Raw genomic sequence first — 19,332 nt, 5'->3', positions numbered from 1 at the left:
AAGCATCGGTTTAAACAGGTAAATATGCAAACGTATGGTCAACTCGCCTCCTTGATGAGGATTTCTGCGACATCTTTGTGGTTGTTGAGAGCCGCCAGATGCAGCGCAGAGAAGCCGTCCTCTTTTTTAACATCGACCAGCTGCCGTGCTCGGGCCAGGATCTTTTCTGTGGCCCTGCCAGCAGGACAGAAACACAACACTCAATTAGCCACATCGTTCCTGACTCCTTAAATTAAGTGCTGCATTAGCTGTCCTCGAGCTTGTTGCCCCATCAAACACTCACAGAAACGGCTGAATATTGATATAATGGTAACACTTGAATTGAATGGAATATCAATGATTTATTTGATGTTGTTTTATTTATCTACAAATACTTAAACGTAGGGACACTGGAACAAAGGGACAACAAGTCAGGCTTTTACAGGAAACAAAGAAATAGTTATTCAACTGCCCCTTTATTTTACTCTTTATTTTACTCAGCAATAACTATGTGACCTTAAAATGATAAAACAATCAAGCAGGATTACAAATAAGCTATTCTAAATCTCTACTAAATACCGAGTATAAAGTGAACATCCATCATGCACATCAGCATAATGAATATTAAATAGAGAAGTAAAAAAAAAAAGGGGGGGGGGAAAGGGCCCAAAAAGTGCAATGTATTTATGATGTAAGCTGGGGAAATACTATTTGTTTTTCCACAGAATTTTAATGAAATGACACACTTACAGTATAAATAAAACGACAACAGCCTGAATGTACAACATTGAGTACTTCCTTAACCATATATTGATGTAGGCTTATCATTATGTGCCTGAATCTGACCAGACAGCGACAAGTGTCTACAACACCACCTCGAGCTGAAGAAAAGGCACAAAGCATAAACCTCTCAGAAATGGAAATATGATCAAGTTTCCTGGTCTCTGAAATGAGCTTGGACTGAGACGCAGCTGCTGTAAAGCCGCTAACAAGCCAATCTGACAAGACCGCTCACCATCATCATCAGTATTCAAACAAACAGTGCACTACATCAAGGACAAATACCACAACCTCCACCTCATTTACACAGTGCTCAACTCAGCCGAGGACAGCCAAGCTCAAGTTTTCTAACATGAAAAATTTAAGAGCAAGTTTGGTCAGATTAGAGATTAGAGCAAGTCGTCTTAACTGTGAGAGGTTAACAAAAGTGAAGTTGAAATTCGGCTGCATTCGGTGAAGTGACAATATTGGAACTATTTTTTTTATCTTTACCACACTGGACTAATTCTGGAGTTTAAGGATGGACTGCACTGTTGAGTTGCCCTCTGGTCTGTAGCCGAGTTTGCTTTATGACATGTGAAATTGAAGTCGTCAGCCTTCACGAACGCCCTAGCTAGCGTGTCCGTGAAGGCCTCCGTGTGAGGTGAAGCAAACTTTCCAGTGATCTTAACTTAATTTTAATGTCAATTCTGCTGGGTCTCACTGAAAAACACCATCGATAGCTGGTGTTGAGCAATCATAATGAAGCTGAAGCAGATTAACAGATGGCATATAAGGAACACCCATCATTATTTTTTTAACTCATCCCTTTGTTTTGTTGGGGGCGTGGACACTTTAACCAACACGGCCCGCATTATAATTGAGACTGTAGTCTGTCTGATAATAATAAATAAATGTAATTCATATACTGGAAATAATACTCTTCCAATTCAAATAATGGTTTTCAAAGTTGTGCTTTTTCTTTTAACCCGACTGGATGCAACTGTATGACATTAGAGTAACAGGGACAACTTTAATGCAGCTTTCACTGACCTAACTAAAATATTACAATGATTACAGGATTCTTAGCAGCAGAGTGCTAATACATGAGGTCCTGGACTGCTATAAGTAAGCGGCATGTATAGGCACGATTGATGGATGAAGTCTGTTAGGGAGACACTGTGTTAGAGGTCATTGGTATCTGCAATGCAGCTCTATACGTGTGTGTCAGCGTGTGTGTGGTTGAGCTATAAAAGTTAGCTCCAGACCACCTTTTATTAGCTTCACTCAGGACGGGTAGCAGCCGCCTCAGCTGTGTCACCTCTATATCTGCTGTGCCTTTCTTCTTACTCCTGTGTGTGTTCACGAATATTCAGACTTGAGCTGGCGTTTTGAGGCAGTTTTGTACAAACATGCACTCACGCGCAAGAGCTGGAGGGCATCTTAGGCACGCTGGTAATGACTTTCCTGGGGACTGAAGTCATCATTAGGTTATTTTTGGGAGTTTGCAACATGCTTGTTTGTAGCTTGCTTTTCAATCAAAGCTTGATAAAAGCAGGAGGACTGCTTGATGTGCACGAGACGACAAAACAAAACATAAAACGTGGCGGTATTATTAGCTATAAGAGTGACTAAGCTGTGAAATCTAGCTGTGTCAGAGAGTTTACACAGTACTGTCAAGATGAACACTAAAAATGAAGACAAGGGTTTGAAGAAAAAGGGAAAAAAAACTTGCTGCAGACGTGGTGAAAGTGAGGAGAAAACAATGAAGCTATGTTGAGGTGAAATCCAGCCAAGCAGTTTTCATTTTCAAGTAAATACAGTTAGCATCGTCTCTCCTATCGAGCTGAAACCTCTAAAAGGAAATCTGGCAACAAGCCTTGTTTCTTTTCTTTCCCAGGACTGTTTGTGAACTTGGCCTCAAGCCCCTGTTTTTCCATTTCCTTATAATAAATAAATACTCTAATAAACAAAACATTCTTGTCTTTTGGTCACAAAAAAAGAAGGTCACAGCTGCTCTTGAGAACTCACTCCTCAGGATAATAAAGCAGCCATCAATTAAGCAGTGGAAATATCCTAATGGACAAATGGACTGAAAACTATAGAAAAGAAAACAGACAATGAGGGAAACAAAAGAAGCAGTTTTAATCTGCTATGTGTATTGGACAATATAGAAACACAAAAAGTAGACAGTCACTGTCCTGCATTAGTATAGTGTAGGCCTGCTGATGATAAATGAAGGACCTGGTGAACCGAGTTGATCCTGAACACCGTAAATCCTGTGTCTCTGTTTTTGGTGCAGCAGCTGATGTCAGGCTAAATGAATGCTGGGGAGAGCAGCCTAAATTCCCAGAGGTGCACATATGACACTTGCCAGAACAGATCGGACATTTATTAAATGACTGTCTACTGCGGCCTCCACTTGCAGGTGTTGCTTGCCAAAAGTCTTTTCCCTGCTCAGTCCACATTTGTCCACACACCGCTCATGTGCAGGGATGTCCTGAGATCCTATTTTTCAAGGTCAGTAGATTATAAGACACGTAGGAGGAGCCTGGCTGTGGGAGTGCTGAGGATATGTGGGTCACTGGGAGGAAGTCAGAATTTGAGGCTTTAAAGCCTTTTTTGAGGAGAAAGCCTCATTAACTTGCAGCCTTTTTTAAGTAAATTTATAACAATAAATAAATAGAGGAGAGCCTTCAGAAAAAACAGCCAGCGGACTATAGTAAGCTATAGTAATGCATTTGTTCTTTACTGACCATACAGATTCATGGACTTTAGATATAAGATACACTTTTAAAGTCTTGAACTAAAGCCTTGAATGAATGAATTGCTTCGGGGGGGAATTTACGGTGATTCTGGTATTTTTAACTACTTGCCTTATTGACCCACCCCTTAAAAAGCCAGGGAAAATCTTCCATGACAAATTTGTGCTATTTGTAATGGAAAATTCCCAAAAGGTTGTTAAGGCCTCAAAGCAAATGTTCAGTCAGATTTGCTGCATTTAGGGAAACAGCAACCTTTTAAAAGTCACTTAAATACATATTTATACATATAGAACTGCACTCAATCATTTCAAGCAATATATTGTTAATACTCCAGAAATTAATGAAGAAAAATCACACTACAGACCGCATTAAGCAACAGGCAACGCATTACTGAGAAAAACGATGATTGTTGACTTTTCCCTCTACCTTTACATGTTCCTGGAGGTGTGGAGAACAGAGGGAGATACTGGCAAACCAAGAAAAATCCAGGGAACATTTATATGAAACCCTATCATTGTGAGAAAACTCAGTTATCAACTGCATTTCTGTGTCAAGACTCAGCTTAAGATTAAGAACCTCCAGTGTTGATCAGCCTCAAACCAACAGACAGAAAATAATAGAGCCTTTGTGGCATGTACCACTGAGGCAACTTTGAAGGCTGGCCTTAAGCACTTCAGTGTTGAGTAAAATGGCTGAGCTGATCCTTTTCCAGCTTCCGAACGGTGTCACTTGTACCTCTTTCCCATCCGGACAGTGTCTGTGTTGGTGCAGAGCCGCTTTCAGAATGGGCTTGAATTTCGACAGCGTTGCAAAGTGAAGTTTATGTAACACAGTGTACAGTATTTTCCCTCTGTGCCTCTAAAATAGTGTTACACAGCAGTGACAAAGTCTACAGCCAAATCGTGACAGCTTTGCTGTGTTAATAAAGTCTTTCCTGGGAAAACATGTCTGGCTCATTGTTTAGCTTTTGTTTGGATTTTGGGAATTTATACGCACTCATGAATCTCAAAACTGCATTGCTGAGAAATGACTAGACTGCATACAGAAATAAAAACAACTGAGTGTGTACAGAAAGAAGTGACGCAAAAGTAAATGTTGTTGCATTTTTGCCTCATATTGACAGTCAGCCTGCTGACAGCAGCAGAAGCTGTGTGGGAGATGAGATCTATCTGTAACAGATAGCGCTGAGAGAGCTGACCTTTGAATCCTTATTTGAACCCACAGAAGAGATTCCCACACATAAGCACACAAGCCTATACACGCACACTTCCAACGCTCACAGATACATGCGTGTAAACTAACAATACACGGTGAAAAACTGAGCAAGGACTGAAAGCTGAATGATGCCGAAGGTTTTTTACTTTGCAGCTGAATTTGTTTGATGTACATAAAGCTAGATTTGGGGAAACCAAAGCTTTTGATCGATTTTTCATCAACGTGGTGCCAGGTTTAATCCAGAACCAGTTTCCCAAATTCTGAAACATGGTTATAGTATCATTAATTTGCTCAGCCCAAAGCAGAACCACTGATGCCAGTGACTACTGCAAGAAATTCAGCAACGATTGGCACATGAAACCCACTATGATTTTCTTCCTAAAGAAACTACCCCAACTCCTGCCAGTAACAATAGTCAAACCAGTCAAGACTATAGACAAGTTCTCAAAGGCCACCAATGAAAACCTGGTTCCACCCAAGCACAGATGCCACACTGGCAGAATAAATGTCTTTTATTGCTTTGGCACATTCAATTTTGTGATATTTTAAGGCACATGCCCAATACTTCTTAATTTCAAAGTGACAACTGCAAAACTACAAGGCAAAATCTTTTCAAAAGTCCTAAAATACTCTAATGACACTAAATGGTAACCCCTAGAAACCCCAGTTGGATGTCAGAGCTCAAGAAGTGCCTAAATATAACATTTAAAATCAAAAAATCTTTTCCAACAAGTTTTGGGGATATTTCCTAATTTCACTTCTGTGTATGACATGTGACTGCGCATGCAGATATGATTACGTCATCCCCACTCACAGTTTGTTTCCTTTGAGGGCAGCATGGTGCAGCAGGTTGAAGCCTCTGTGGTTCTGCTGGGTGAAATCAATGTTGGGCACCACGGACAGGATCTCAATGATATTGCGGAAATCTTTAGCAATGGCGTCGTGGAGCGGCGTGTCCCCGTATGAATCCTGTTAAAGACAGGAAGCAAACAGGGTCAAATTAGCTTTTCAAATTCAGGTTTTTAAATATTTTCTTGAGACTTTAGAAAATAACACTGACATGATCTATTAAACATCTTCTATACAAAATATTCTGGTGATCTGTCGATTGAACATGATTTCTGTTCACTACAATTTGTTGATCCAGGGAGGCTAAAGTTCCTGATTGCCTATATGCTTCCCCGCCTTTATGAAATGGTCAAAAAAAGCAGATGTACGCTCAGATCACGCGCACATTTACCACACGGAAAAGCTGAAAATACTCTGGGCTGGCATGTTTTTAGCTAAGCAGCCACACCATTGAAGCAGAAAAAAATAAATTAGGAAATCGTTGGCCTGGTTGCAGGCGTGTTAGACCATGTGAAAAATCCCCTATGGGCAGTATGACTGAAAGCCAGAGAAGATTACTTACTGGCTATCTAAACACTTACTCAAGGGTCTCTCTCCACCCCCCCTAAACTGACTAGTTTGATAATTCATAATAAGCTCATTCACTCCTAACCAGTAACTGCACCAGAGTGAGTCAAATAGTTGAGTTAATTTAGTTCAAATAAAAGATAAGGAGTAAAAAGCAACACTGGAAAAAGGATCAAGCATAAAAAAACTAACATGTTGGATCATTTTTATTTATGGCTGGGGTCAGGACTGAGCACACAGCCGCCTCTCACCTGGAGATTGACATCAGCAGAATGTTCAGTTAGCACCCGCACCACGTCAGTGAAGCCCTTGTTGACGGCGATGTGGAGCGCCGTGCACATGGAGTTGTTCAGGAGGTTGACATTTGCCCCCTTACTCAACAGCAGCCGCGCGATCTCCGCCTGATTACTGGACCAAAACAGACACAAATTAATCCGCACTTGATTGTTCAAATTTCTGTAAACTATATTAACTCAAAACTAGGAGAGAGCAAATGAAAAGAAAAAGCTACCTGCATCTTCAAAAAGCCCAAGAGTTGCTTACCACGACACACAAATATCCCATCTGACTTTTTTAAAATTTGGATTATATGAAATCTTTCCTGATCACATTAACGCAGGACGTTAACTGGGTGGCTTATTATGGTTATTATGCAACAGTTCAAGGCAGTCACTTCTGTGAACACGTGATCACATTACAAGGAAAGGGATTAGCTTGAGCTCAAGTCATTTATCTGTCAGTCACAAGCTCCTGTTTTGGACTTGCAATATGCTAGTCTTTTCTTGTTTGTATTTGGCAAATTGTCTATATATATATATATTTGTGTGTGTGTGTGTGTGTCCTTACCCAAAAGCAGTGTAGTGCAATGCCGTGTCTCCATCTTCATCTTTGACCTCAACTGAGCTGTTTGCCTGCAGCAGGGCCTTCACCACCTCCATGTGGCCTTGGTGAGCAGCAACCTGCAGCGCAGTCTTGCCTTGGTTCTTGATATCCACCTGCCATGGGCACACACATCGTTGCAGATTCATCAGAGCTGATGCTAGTCTGGACAATAACTGAGCTCAACACAGAGTGGTTGGAAATAATCTGCACATGAATAACAACCATGCTCGTCATACACTTGAACACATAATCCAAATAAGTAGTGTCGTCACAGCAGAGCTGAATGCAGAGATAAATATTTACTCCGACTTCACAGCGTGACTTTTTTTTCCTTTTTGCCTTTCAGAAAATTGAACAAAAGAAAAACATCTTAGGGAATTTCAAACATCTCACTTTAATTTAAGTAGTCTAGATCAACACTGAATGCAAAGTGAGTGTGACACAGCTACACTAACACACAGTGGCCAAACTGCAAGGTTTCAAAAGTATTTCGACACTTCGGTGTGTCAGTGATGCACAAAAGGAGCCACATGTGACTCAGAGGGGTTTGAGGGATGCCATTTAGAGAAAAAACTCAATACGATAATGAGGTTGTAAAACCCACAGCCTATCTGAGGTCTATCTATAGCAGCTGGGTTTCCCAAAATGACCAGTTGGGTATTTTCTAAAAAAAAAAAAGCACATGTGAACAGGAAAACTTGAAAATTGCAAAAGACAGTGTAAACAATGAATCTCAGGTTTGACAGATGGCGAGAAAATCTGGTTCATGATGAAGACAAACTGCACACAGTGATGCACAGCAAGTCTAGAACCTCACTAGAACACAGGCAATGATCAAAGGGTGAAAAATTATGCCAACATTTTATTCTATTTTTAAACAACTGATCACTTATTGCTTTTTTTTACCCATATTGTTTGACAGCTTTTAGATTATGCCTTATTCTTCACCTGTAATCAGTTAGGAGTGACTTAAGCACTGTTACAAATAACTTCATAAAGAAAATATATTCTATATACAGCATGTAAGGAATCAATCCTTACATGCTACATGCCTGGATCAATCACTGATCTGTCCTTTGCTTTTCTACCTCTGACTTTCATAACCAGTTTTACGCTCTATCATTCAAACATGCAAATAATGCCTGAAATCATTTGATTCTTTGGCTAAGGTAGCCCATCTGGTTGTGTTGGAGATTTTTCCTCCAAATCATGGGAGAATTGTTGGTTTTCTCTATAATAATGTAAGGTCTCAGCCCTCTTGTGTGTGACCTGAAGATACATATGTCATGCTTTGGGGTTACATCAATAAATTATTGAACAGTGTTTCCACTGCCTGTGTCAGTGGGTGAGAGTGGAGGGGAAACCTTGTAAATCTGTTAACAAGTGAGTCCTGTAGTTGAGTTTGAGTTGCATTTTTACATAATAGCACTGACAGACTGGAAAATGTCAGCCTATAATATTGCTGTTTCTGGCTCAATAAGTCAATCAGACTTCAACCCAAGGCCTGGAGCCCTGGTGTAAAGAGCTCTTGGAACAGACAGTGGACTGCAGCAAAGAGAATGAGTGCTGCACTAACCTTGTCAGGATACTTCTGCACCAGCTCCCGCACCTTGCTGGCACTGCCATGCGCTGCCTCAATGACTAGCCGACTGGGATTGTCTTGCTCTGTGGACTGAGAGAGCAGCTTCTCCAGCACTGAGATGACAGTACCTGAGCAGAGACACAGTCAGAAACAGAGGGAGAAGAGGAGGTGTAGGGGTAGGATGTGAAAAGGGAACAGAAGACAAAAGAATTACATTAGTTTTTTCCACTTCAATTCTAATGTTGCACAAGCCTTGCAAAAAAAAAAAAAAGCCATTCGAACTGGTTAACGAATGCTAGAATGAGTCAAAATGTCCCAGCATGCACTGGAATCTGACCACACACATTCGCAAACACACATCAGTCTGTTGTTAGCCTCCCATAATCTGAGCTGAACACATAAACAGAGAAGATTTTGTCATGATTAAGAGACTGCTGAGAACTTGTGACATTGATGACAAACGTGTCCACCTGCTGTCAAAGTGCAGGATCAGGAGATGCTACAGAGAAAATTTCAGAAAGGAGCATACTTTACACACTGCTGAAAAACAAACAAACAAACTTGATGCCACTGATGCAGCATGGATGAGAAAGGATGCATAGCAAAGCTGAAATGAGGGAGAGTAGAGGGATAACTGAAAGCCTGCAGGAGATAAAGCTGGAGCTGGCGTGTTAGAGATGAGCCCCCTCTTCCCGGCAGAGGCCTTACTTCCAGATTCGTTGGGGTTCTCGGCCGTCATGAGGTTGGCATCCACCTCCACGGGTTGGGCTGAGAGGCACGCTGGGTTAAATGTCCATGTCTGGCCTCCAAATGCCACCCGTAGGTCACCATCTGCATATACTTTCAACACCTTGCCGACCTGGCCCAGCACCTATGAGAATAACACAATGAATAGGTGAGAAAGAATTGACAAGGACAAATAAATGATCCTTACTAAACACCCATGTACAACCTAATTTTCATGAAGTAGGTCAGTCGTAATGTGATGACGTTAAACAACTGGATCCTTTACCTTTCCAAGTAGCACAGTAAATATTGTGCACATAAACAGGGAGAAACCTGAAACCCGGAGTATAGGGAATGGAGTGCAGGTTGCATTCCAAATGCATCGGAAAAGCATTAACTAACATCTAAAATGATGCCATGTTCCAACGTATCTGAATTAGTAAACAATACACAGCAAACTGACACATAAATCCTGACTTGGATATTTGCTGGCTACAGCGGAAGCCATGGAAAACTGGCTGTTGCCCCCGGAGGGTAAGTCAACAGATTAGCTGGGTTGCTGGACTAAGTTATGAAACACTGGGTTCAAGTCAAAGTCATTCTTCAAAGCGATCATTACTTCACCAATTTATGTGACTCAAGTCTTCATTTCTGCACACAAGGTGAGGATTTTCAATCCAATTCTGAAAAACCACAGTAAGTTAGCATTAGCAGGCTACCGAATATTATCAGGTAAAATGAGCATACAGGAGTCATGCTGTCTGTCCATTCTCCATGGCCAGCCTGCAGTCTTTTCACGCTCTCCATGTCCTCCAATACTCTCACTAATTCCCCAACTCCAAACGTGTTCACCTAAGGGGAAAAAAAGCAGCTGAAGTCTAAACAAAGTAATTTAGCTGTAATAAACTGATATTAAAACAACAAAATAAGTAACGCAGTACCTTGGTGAGTGCCCCAGGATGGAAAGTCCAGCGGATATTGTTGCTGTACTGGACTCTGACATCTCCTCGGTCAGTGATTCTGTGAACCGTCCCAATCCGGCAAATGTACTGCAAACACAAATATGCTATTTAACTCTGGGTCTTCCTCTACATGGCTGTGACCTTAATGTCCCTTTCAGCAGCTGTGATATGAGAGTTGGATGCTCCATTTCTTTCTCCTCTGTTGCAACCTCCTGAGCCACTTATATAAATCTTCTGTATGCTGTGTTCTAGAGCCACGTGCATTTGAGGACATGTTTGTGTAAAACATGAAGCAGTCTATATGGTTACAATGGAAACTTGCTGGAAAAACCCAAGGAAGAGCACTGTGTACGTCTGTATTGTATTAGAACTCAATAGGGAGTTATTTAAAGCTGCCTATTGTCAACCGGTATTAAGTTTTTCCTTTTTCTAGCGAAAGGCATTTGTACCTCTGCCATTTTGGGGTTCCACCCTCCGTGGCCCTCCTGCATCTGTCGTAGGATGTCCACCTCCAACAGACATTTGACCTTGTCACCCTGCTGGAAAGAATGGCCGTCTGCACTCTCCTGACGCTGCAGCTCTGCGTGCTCTCCTGGATGAACAGGTGTCAGCGTCAACAAACAGAAACTGACTCGAAATCTTTTTTCTAAGCTAATGATAAAAAATACCTTGGGTTTAAAGCCAGTATGTAATCAGTTTCTCAGTGTTACAGTATTACAATGCCACGTAGAAGTACTGATAAGCACTGATATACGACATACAATACATAAGTAGTTTACATCTACTGCTTTTCATCAAGTTAAATCAAGTTTCTGAGCCACTAAATAACTTTAAACTTTCTAAGGAATGCATACTTGAATAAAGAAAGTCTGTCTTACCAAGTTTTGGAAGGTGATCTTTGTAATAGAAGCCTCCCTGGCCATCTGTCACATATTTCAGGTCTACCTTGCCCTTGTGGCCCATTCGGTAAACATTAGTGGTGCCATTAGACCAGGTGACACTGGCCACGCTGCGACCAGACTCGTTGTCCCAGCCACGAATGTCCACTACCTTCCCAACCTTACCCTCCCCACCTACACACACACAAAAGTGCAGAAACAAACACAGATATAATGCAAGAAACACCAGTGCATCAGTTTATGGGAAAAATGGGAAACAAATGCAGTGAAAAGAAAACAAGCTCAATAAAAGAAGAAAAGGAGGTTAGTTAGATGACCGTGGTGTGATGCAATGATCAAAAAATAAATAAATAGAAATGAGTGCAAACAAAGTGAGAGACAAACATTTCATTGTAGGGGCTGCCAAGTATCACACACATTCATTACGATTTTCTACAATCACTGTCAAACACCTGACAATTTCCTCTTTTTGATTTGAGTGAAACCAAAGGACCAAATAATCAAACAATAAACACAAACCACATTATTAATGCACGTGTTGTGTCACAGGATAATTTCAGATCCATACATCCAGCTGTATGATGTAAATAAATCCTGCTATGCCATTTAAGTCATCAAGCTGCTTCAGCGCCTAAACACACCAACTAAACCAGTGACCCGTAAGACAACACGGTAGGCTGGGAAGACACTGAGCATGCTCAGTGTGTCTTTTATGCACTTAGAGCATACACCATTTAGGCCTGATGAGTGACTTAACCGAACCCCAGGGCACTGATTTCAAAAGCACCAAAAGGACATTTTGACTCATTCTCTTTAGAAAGAAAAGGGAGCGTTGCTATTCTCACAACCCTGGACCAAAAAAAAAAAAGAAGTCTAAGGACACGTTGCCATTCTCAATTTCTTTAAAGGAAACGTTTACCGACTTGAATTTAGCCCATCGATGTGGAAGATTACTTTGAATTAAGATTTTAACTAAACATCAGCCAGTGCAGGCTGTTTGGATCTGAAAAAAAAAAGAACATGCAACAGCGAAGTCAGTATACAGTATATGACAGAGTTAAACGTCAGCCATTCATGGAGGCAATAAAACACAATTCTCGTCAATGTCTCATATATTCTTAACTCTCTACTTTATCTAAACTAATCTTTTTTATCTAAACTATGACCACAGACTTTAGGTGCAGGGTCTTTCTCAGTGTATGCCACTACACAATGATGGAAAAGAAAAGGCAAACATTCAAACAATGAGGACTCAACTGGGACTCTCAGAGACGCAAACAGTCAGGCACATCTGTGAGACAGACTCATATGAGTCACCCGCAACATAAGTACACACAGACACATGCTAACACAACATCTTACAGGTTAATGAGTTGTGAGGTTACAATGTTATTATGGGCTGTTGATGGTGAAACACTTTGAAGAGGAACATTTCCACACTCAAACATGCACAGAGTTTGCTGAGTTGCCAGGTTATTGGTATCATTAGCCCACACATCACTCACCATCTTGGTTGCCCCAGTCCCAGTCTGGTCCACGAACCACTTTAACCCCCTGGAAGATTCCTTTGAGGATGATTCGTGGGAGGTTCTGCCTTGGTGCCAGGCTCACCCTGTGACAAGAGCATGAAGACGCAGCTGAACAAACAATCATAGAAAATGCTGAAGGGTGCTAAGCAACCCCAAAACCTTCTCCAAATATGCACATTAGAAGTTCTAAAAATTAAAAATTAACTCTCTTACATATGAGTTTGGAATTAGTGGCAAGGCAAGTAAGAAAAAAATGTAACACTTGTAGCCAGTACATTTACTCGTGACAAGAAAACATTTGAAGTTACACAAGATATGACAGTGCAGTAAAGAACACATCTGCCTGACATATCAAACAAATGCTACTCAAGGCTGTCTGTTCTGAGAAATGATATCTTACTTAGCAAAGGCCATTTTGTAAAAGGAATTCAAGGACTGTGAATAGCTATGCTTAATAATAACATACACACAGACACACACACACACACTATTAAAGCCACAATATTCTCAACACCATTAACCTTGAACACAATCTGACATAGGTGAGCTAGCCATATCTTCAAAATCAAACATACTTTATGGTAAAAATTTGATCAGATCTTGGTGCAAAAGAGCTGCCTATTCCCATACTTCTCGACGAGATCAAAGCCCAGCTTCCTTTCCAAGCAAACAGCTAATGGGACAAACTCCAAATCATATTAAATCCAGTGTGTTGAAAAGAAAAAAGAGTCTTGTGAGAGCCGTCATCCTCGGGGAGTCTCATAGAGACTCTCGTGCTGGGGTTTCGCTCAAAGTTAGGCTTGACTAACTTCTCCCCCATCACTAGCCAGATTTTCAGGATCCCATATGTGCCACAGCAGAAAATAGCAGTGCATTTTCCTCTTAAAGCTAACCAACAGTGAGTGTGGTCTGAGCTTAGACAGGTCTGTGCCGAGAATGATGTGTATCTGAGCACAGAGCTTTCAGCCTAATCCTAGACAGCAGAGCTATCAGAAAGCAGGGCACCACAGGGCAAATCATAGACAGTGAACGTGCTAGCATCCAGTACTATGTGCATCTAGATAGTCATGCACATGCATATACAGCTTCAAACCTTCAAACGAAGCTGCTAATAACATATTCCCATTTCCTGATGGCACCATTCAGATTTAGTTTAGAAAGACTGGACAGACTGAAGTATCATGAGCACCTCTACTTATGACAACAACAAGTCAGCTCATTAAAGCAAACAAACCTATTATGAAAACATGACCCATGTTTTTTTTGAGAGCAGATATAAACTGACAGATGTCCCTGTTTTCATGACAGTGAAACACACGACCTCAGTGTTTCGCATGTTTGTTTTTTCAGTACAGCTTCTCTTTCAAGGGATCAAGATTTCTAATCCAGCTTGACCAAATGTCAGCGCTGCTCACAGACAAGATGAGGATCAGGGCAAGAGACCTAAACCTACTGACACAAAAGCTGGATCAACAGTCATCCAAGCAATAGCCTTTGGTATTAAAGCAGTGTAATACACACAACGACCTACCAAGCAAAGAGAAGTCACATCTGTCAGAAAGACAAAGCTAAACTACGTGTATGTAAAAATACCAGGAGTGGGTCATGCAAATGGATTCAGAGCTTGTACCTCAAAGCAAGTTTAAAATGTCTGTCTTGTTTGCATTTAGAGCCTTTAATGTGTGAGTTGCCCCTTTACAACTGTAAAAACAGCATTAGGTTCCAGACTTATTGGTGATATCTATAGAAATAACATGTTTTGTCATTATCTAGTACGATACTTGTTTTAATCCATACTTCACCTAGTAACGTACTAATCTTAACACATTTGAGGAGCGTTTTAAATGCTATTGCGATAAGACTGGAAAGAAAAAAAAAATCATTACACATTGTACTTAGATCCCTAACAAAAAAATGAGAACGAGAGACAGCTATTTTCCCACCAGAGCTACAACTCTATTCAGTTCTGTCTGGAAGAGGGAAAGCAGCAGAAATCCCTGCAGGACAATAATGAGGATAGTTTGGTTGTAGCTTAAACATGAACACACAGCAGAAAACTGAGAAGTCAGGTGGGGCAGTGAAGGATTAGGCACTGATTTGACCCAATAGGTTCGCATGTGTGGTGCTTGCGTTGGGAGAGCCGATTAACCAGCTGCATACCGACCATCTCCTCGTAAACATATGGCACGCACATATGCTGCTGTGAGCATGTAAACACATGCCTCTTTGTACCATGTAACATATGAATCTTAACTAAATGCAGGACTCCGCAGGCTTTTCAGCGCATTCGGTACATTGCAAAATTATTCCAAAACAACAGCCAGAGGCTAATAACGACCAGGCTTCATGGCTTGTGAGCATAAAACTTCGCCCTGACTCGCTCCACATCTGAGACCTGTTAAAACATGTCTTCAAGGAAGTTGAAAATGTTAACATGCTAATCCTCACAGCTGAGAATGGTAACCATGCTAATCCAGCTAAATCTGCTGTAATTACAATGGAACACTCATGTACAGTACATCCGGCTCAGCTCTCACACCACGTTTGTGACGGCGCTATTTTATTGTCAGCATTCTGCAGCCGTTTATTACGCTGACCACCGATTGTCCCCTCAGGCCACCGATAAAGTTTCTGCCAACGGTATGACAGTAAACTACAAATAGATCAAGCTTGCTTAAGTTGCATTTAAAGCCTTGCACATGTTTGACCCACATGAAAGGAGTCCCTCTTAACTAGCCCGAGCCCCAACTTGAGTTTCCTAACATAAATCACAGCTGGCACTGCATGAAGTCACAAACATTATGAAGGCAAGTTAAATTTGTCCTTCCAGGCAAATATCAGTGTGTCCCATGACTGCCAGATTATAAATTCATCTTTTGAAATGCTGTCAGTGAAATATGGGTCAGTGTGGTCTGGAAATAAAGAAGTGCTGTGTGTCTGGCATCACATATTGTCGACTGCTCTTCTACTTCATTCATTGGATGAGAAAAGAAGTGACTTTCATGTGATGATCTTCCAAATCTGTATCAGTGAGAGAAAACAATTGCAATTTCATTTTTTCTCCGATTATACAAATCTCCCTTTGATAAGACTCCAAGATATAAATACATAGCATTATAATGATATGAGAGAAAAACTGTTACTTATATCACACAAATGATTAAATGATCTTGGTTGTCTTGTATAATTTGCATTCACTACACTGGCTGTGTGCTGACATTATGAGTAAGCTTGCACTGACCAAAAAGACTCCTCTAGAAAAATGCTTCTGACATACATAAACAAAAGTTATTTCTAACTTCAAATACTTGTATTTGAGATCTTGCCAACAGCATAAAAATTACATAAAGAACCTTTACACACTCTTCATTCTTTTAAACCAGGGGTGGGCAACTCCAGGCCTCAAGGGCTGGTGTCCTGCAGGTTTTATACATCACCCTGGGTAAACACACCTGGATCAAATGATAAGTTCAATACCAGGCATCTGGAGAACTTCAAGACACGTTGAGGAGGTAATCTAGCCATTTAAATCAGCTGTGTTGGATCAAGGACGCATCTAAAACCTGCAGGACGCCAGCCCCTGAGGCCTGGAGTTCCCGCACCCCTGTTCTAAACCATCCTCTAAACAAAGATTAATGCTGCAGGTGAAAATCCAACCCGATTTATCACCACTGTGAAAAACACAACTGAATAACAAACAATAACATCTCAAAATTTGATTTCTAAAAGCTAAAATTTCACTTTAAGGGGGCGGGGAATAATTATAAGCCAGTACATAGTTTTCAGAAGTTAAAGGAATGACTGGAATATTTATTGGGGCAACATAAATATATCTTGTAGTCAAACAACTGAAAATATGTTGAGTCACACTGAAGTTCACCGCTATCGAGAACAACACGTGGAACATTGTGCACTCACTCGCTGTGAGAGCCGTCAATGATAAACACCGAACCACTCAAAAGACAAAGAGCTTCGACCTGTTGGAGATTTCATCCACATCGTGACAGGATAAGGTTGGCATCAATATACCATTTGTATTTTTGATTCTTTAAAAGTCATCTCCCTGAGAGCCAGAATTGAGAGAGGCTCATTGTGTCATCACTCCATTCAAAAAGGTTGCAGAAAAGAGCTACAATTTCTAAATCTCATTCATATTATAGAACCTAGTATTTATGAAAGGCCATTTCAAACATCTTTCAAATGGAGATATTAATCCCACAACATCCTATTTTAGTCTTTGAAATCTCTGTATTTTAAGATTCTGTATTTCTATTCTTCTACACTGCTTTAAATTAGCATCTACGTAATGTGCCATGATCTCAAAGAACCCACACAAAAAAGGTTTCTACAGTATAAATAGTAACTAACAACAATGCAAAACTGTAACATTTAGGTTGACGAATGCAAATGCTACTTACATTTACTAGCTCAAACAATTTAAAGACGTTTCTCGTCTCAATAAAGTACAGTCTTATTTTCGGCTTTCTAAGTTTAGCCTTGTCTCACTTTGATGTTATGCACCCTGTATGAGATTGCAGCAATGCCTGTTTGGTAGATTTCAATAACAAAGGCAGGTTGCTACTTGAAATATATCACTACTATATATTTCCTAAAATCATTATCTTTGTTAATGTGTCTAAAGAAATCCCCAACTCAATGAAATAAAAAATGAACTGTCAGTGAGTATTAGCATTTACTTGCCCAGTACTGACAAAAGGAAGGCGCTGATGTTTTAACCCACATGGAGGTTCACAGAAAGGTTTTTATTCTATCATCTCAATGCTGTTCACAGCTGAGCCAAACAAAATTTTGACCTTAATGAAAATCAATAGTTTTGGGGAGAAACTGAGGAAGGAAAAGAAATGAGATTCCAGCTGGTGTCAGAATGCTAAATGATTACTGCAAAGGCCAGATTTCACTCAGATGTGCAATTGATGTGCTGCTCCAGTACCATACCACCCATCCATAGCAGACGAGTAAAGACCTGACCAAAATCTAAAATTCCACTTTATTAACAATACGTCTCATATTTAATTAATTAAAACAGGATCACAGATCAATGCAGGAAAAATCAAGCTGCACATTCATAAGCAAGGGTGTAAGAATGCCTCTGCTCATCCCATTTTAAAATAATGTGCTGATTGTGAGACTTATTTTTTTTAAAAAGGGGTTTTAATAGAAATCAAGATTACCAAATTCTTGGGCCAAAAAAAAAAAAAACTTTTGAGAGGAAGCCATTTGTAAGAAGCCATGATTCACGCACCTATTCTGAGCATTTTTCAGGCAACAGACTCAGAGGAAATAAATGGAACCGTGTTGGACCTGGACGGGACTAAACTATAGAAGAAATCTGGGTCATACATATCACCTCGTTAAAATGAGAACAGGCCATCCAGCTGACATTCAGACAGTGCCTGGAGCAGTTTGGAGCTCTACTGTGAACTGATGCAGAAGAGTGAATTCTGAAGGGAAAACTCACTCCAGTAAATCTGGATACATAGGACACTTGGAATCAGCTCACTAAACATTTATCCCCAGCAAGGAGGCGTGCAGTTTGCACGATGCCCACCTTTATACCACAGGTGTCTTGTGATGACATTTGTTAGAGTTCGTGTGGGACCAGCCATGCTCTGCTGAGGTCGTTACAATTGTGGCTGTGACACATCCATTTTTTAATGGTTGTGTCACCCTCAAATACTAACATCTTAACACATAGCACTGTAGACTAACTACAGCCGCAGCCAAAGTCCAAACAATAACAATAACAATAACGCTGAGGTACAACATCACAATCACAAGCAATAGTGGCCGCATGATGTTGTTCAGAAGACTCCGACCAGACCTACAGGAATGTATGAATTCCAGATTAAGATTAAGATTTGAGGAAGCCATTATGAGGCCAACACAATTTGAAAACAGCAAAGTAGAAAATACACCATCATTAGAATAAATAAGGATCAGCTGTGCTGGAGAGCGAGCAGCGTCGTACTCACGGCTGGGAGTGTGCCGTCTCGTAACGCTCGAAAGCGTGGCTCAGGTCATGCTTGTTGTTCATGTAACACTGGGTGCACAGGTCGTAATCGAAGCACACCTTGCACTTCCATCGCATTCCCATGATTCCATGCTTCTTGCAGCTGTCACAGATGATATTGGAATGACGCACCCCTGGAGTGGAAAGTGAGATGTTGAGTGGGGACAACAGGCTTGATGTTTCTTTTTGTATTTTTGTTACAAAGAAACATGTTTTGACAGAACATGTCATAACCTTCACAGCAATGAGGACACTACCATTCATTCCCCCGTGCCTAAGTCAGTGAAACGTTTAAGGCATACGTCACATCCTTAATGATGTTACTTATCGCAGAGGGTAACATCATGAGATGTGCAAAAACTGAGGCACAAACAGCATGTGCCTCAGGACCCCCACCCCCTTGGCTCCTCATCTCTTCTCCTCCTCTTCTTTCGCTCCATTAATTGAAGGGCAAGTTTTGTGAGGCAGAAAAATGTTGCTTGAAATGGAGCAAAAATGCTAATGAGTCCTGCATTAATGTGTGTGTCATTCAAGTTCAAAACTGAGCTGGATGGCTGATGGCTGAAGATAAGAGATGACTTACTGTA

General features: G+C 40.8%; 1 protein-coding gene across 7 annotated transcripts in view; it reads right to left on the bottom strand.

The window, feature by feature from the left end:
• Positions 1-19,332, bottom strand: part of mib2 (MIB E3 ubiquitin protein ligase 2) — a 37,393-nt gene that overhangs the window by 4,392 nt on the left and 13,669 nt on the right. For 6 of the 7 annotated variants that reach the window (XM_085147330.1, XM_085147329.1, XM_085147327.1 and 3 more), the window contains exons 3-14: positions 18,708-18,879; positions 12,691-12,797; positions 11,165-11,359; positions 10,736-10,878; positions 10,266-10,373; positions 10,072-10,176; positions 9,307-9,469; positions 8,593-8,726; positions 6,981-7,129; positions 6,386-6,542; positions 5,533-5,687; positions 48-174 (exon numbers count right to left, since the gene is read on the bottom strand). In XM_085147330.1, coding sequence (XP_085003456.1) covers positions 48-174; positions 5,533-5,687; positions 6,386-6,542; positions 6,981-7,129; positions 8,593-8,726; positions 9,307-9,469; positions 10,072-10,176; positions 10,266-10,373; positions 10,736-10,878; positions 11,165-11,359; positions 12,691-12,797; positions 18,708-18,879 — 1,715 coding nt within the window. The other variant, XM_085147333.1, reaches the window with a different exon arrangement.

The sequence above is a fragment of the Neolamprologus multifasciatus genome, chromosome 20 (genome assembly GCF_963576455.1).
Source record: "Neolamprologus multifasciatus chromosome 20, fNeoMul1.2, whole genome shotgun sequence".
NCBI classification, from domain to species: domain Eukaryota; kingdom Metazoa; phylum Chordata; class Actinopteri; order Cichliformes; family Cichlidae; genus Neolamprologus; species Neolamprologus multifasciatus.
This window is presented reverse-complemented; position numbering and strand designations above follow the sequence as displayed.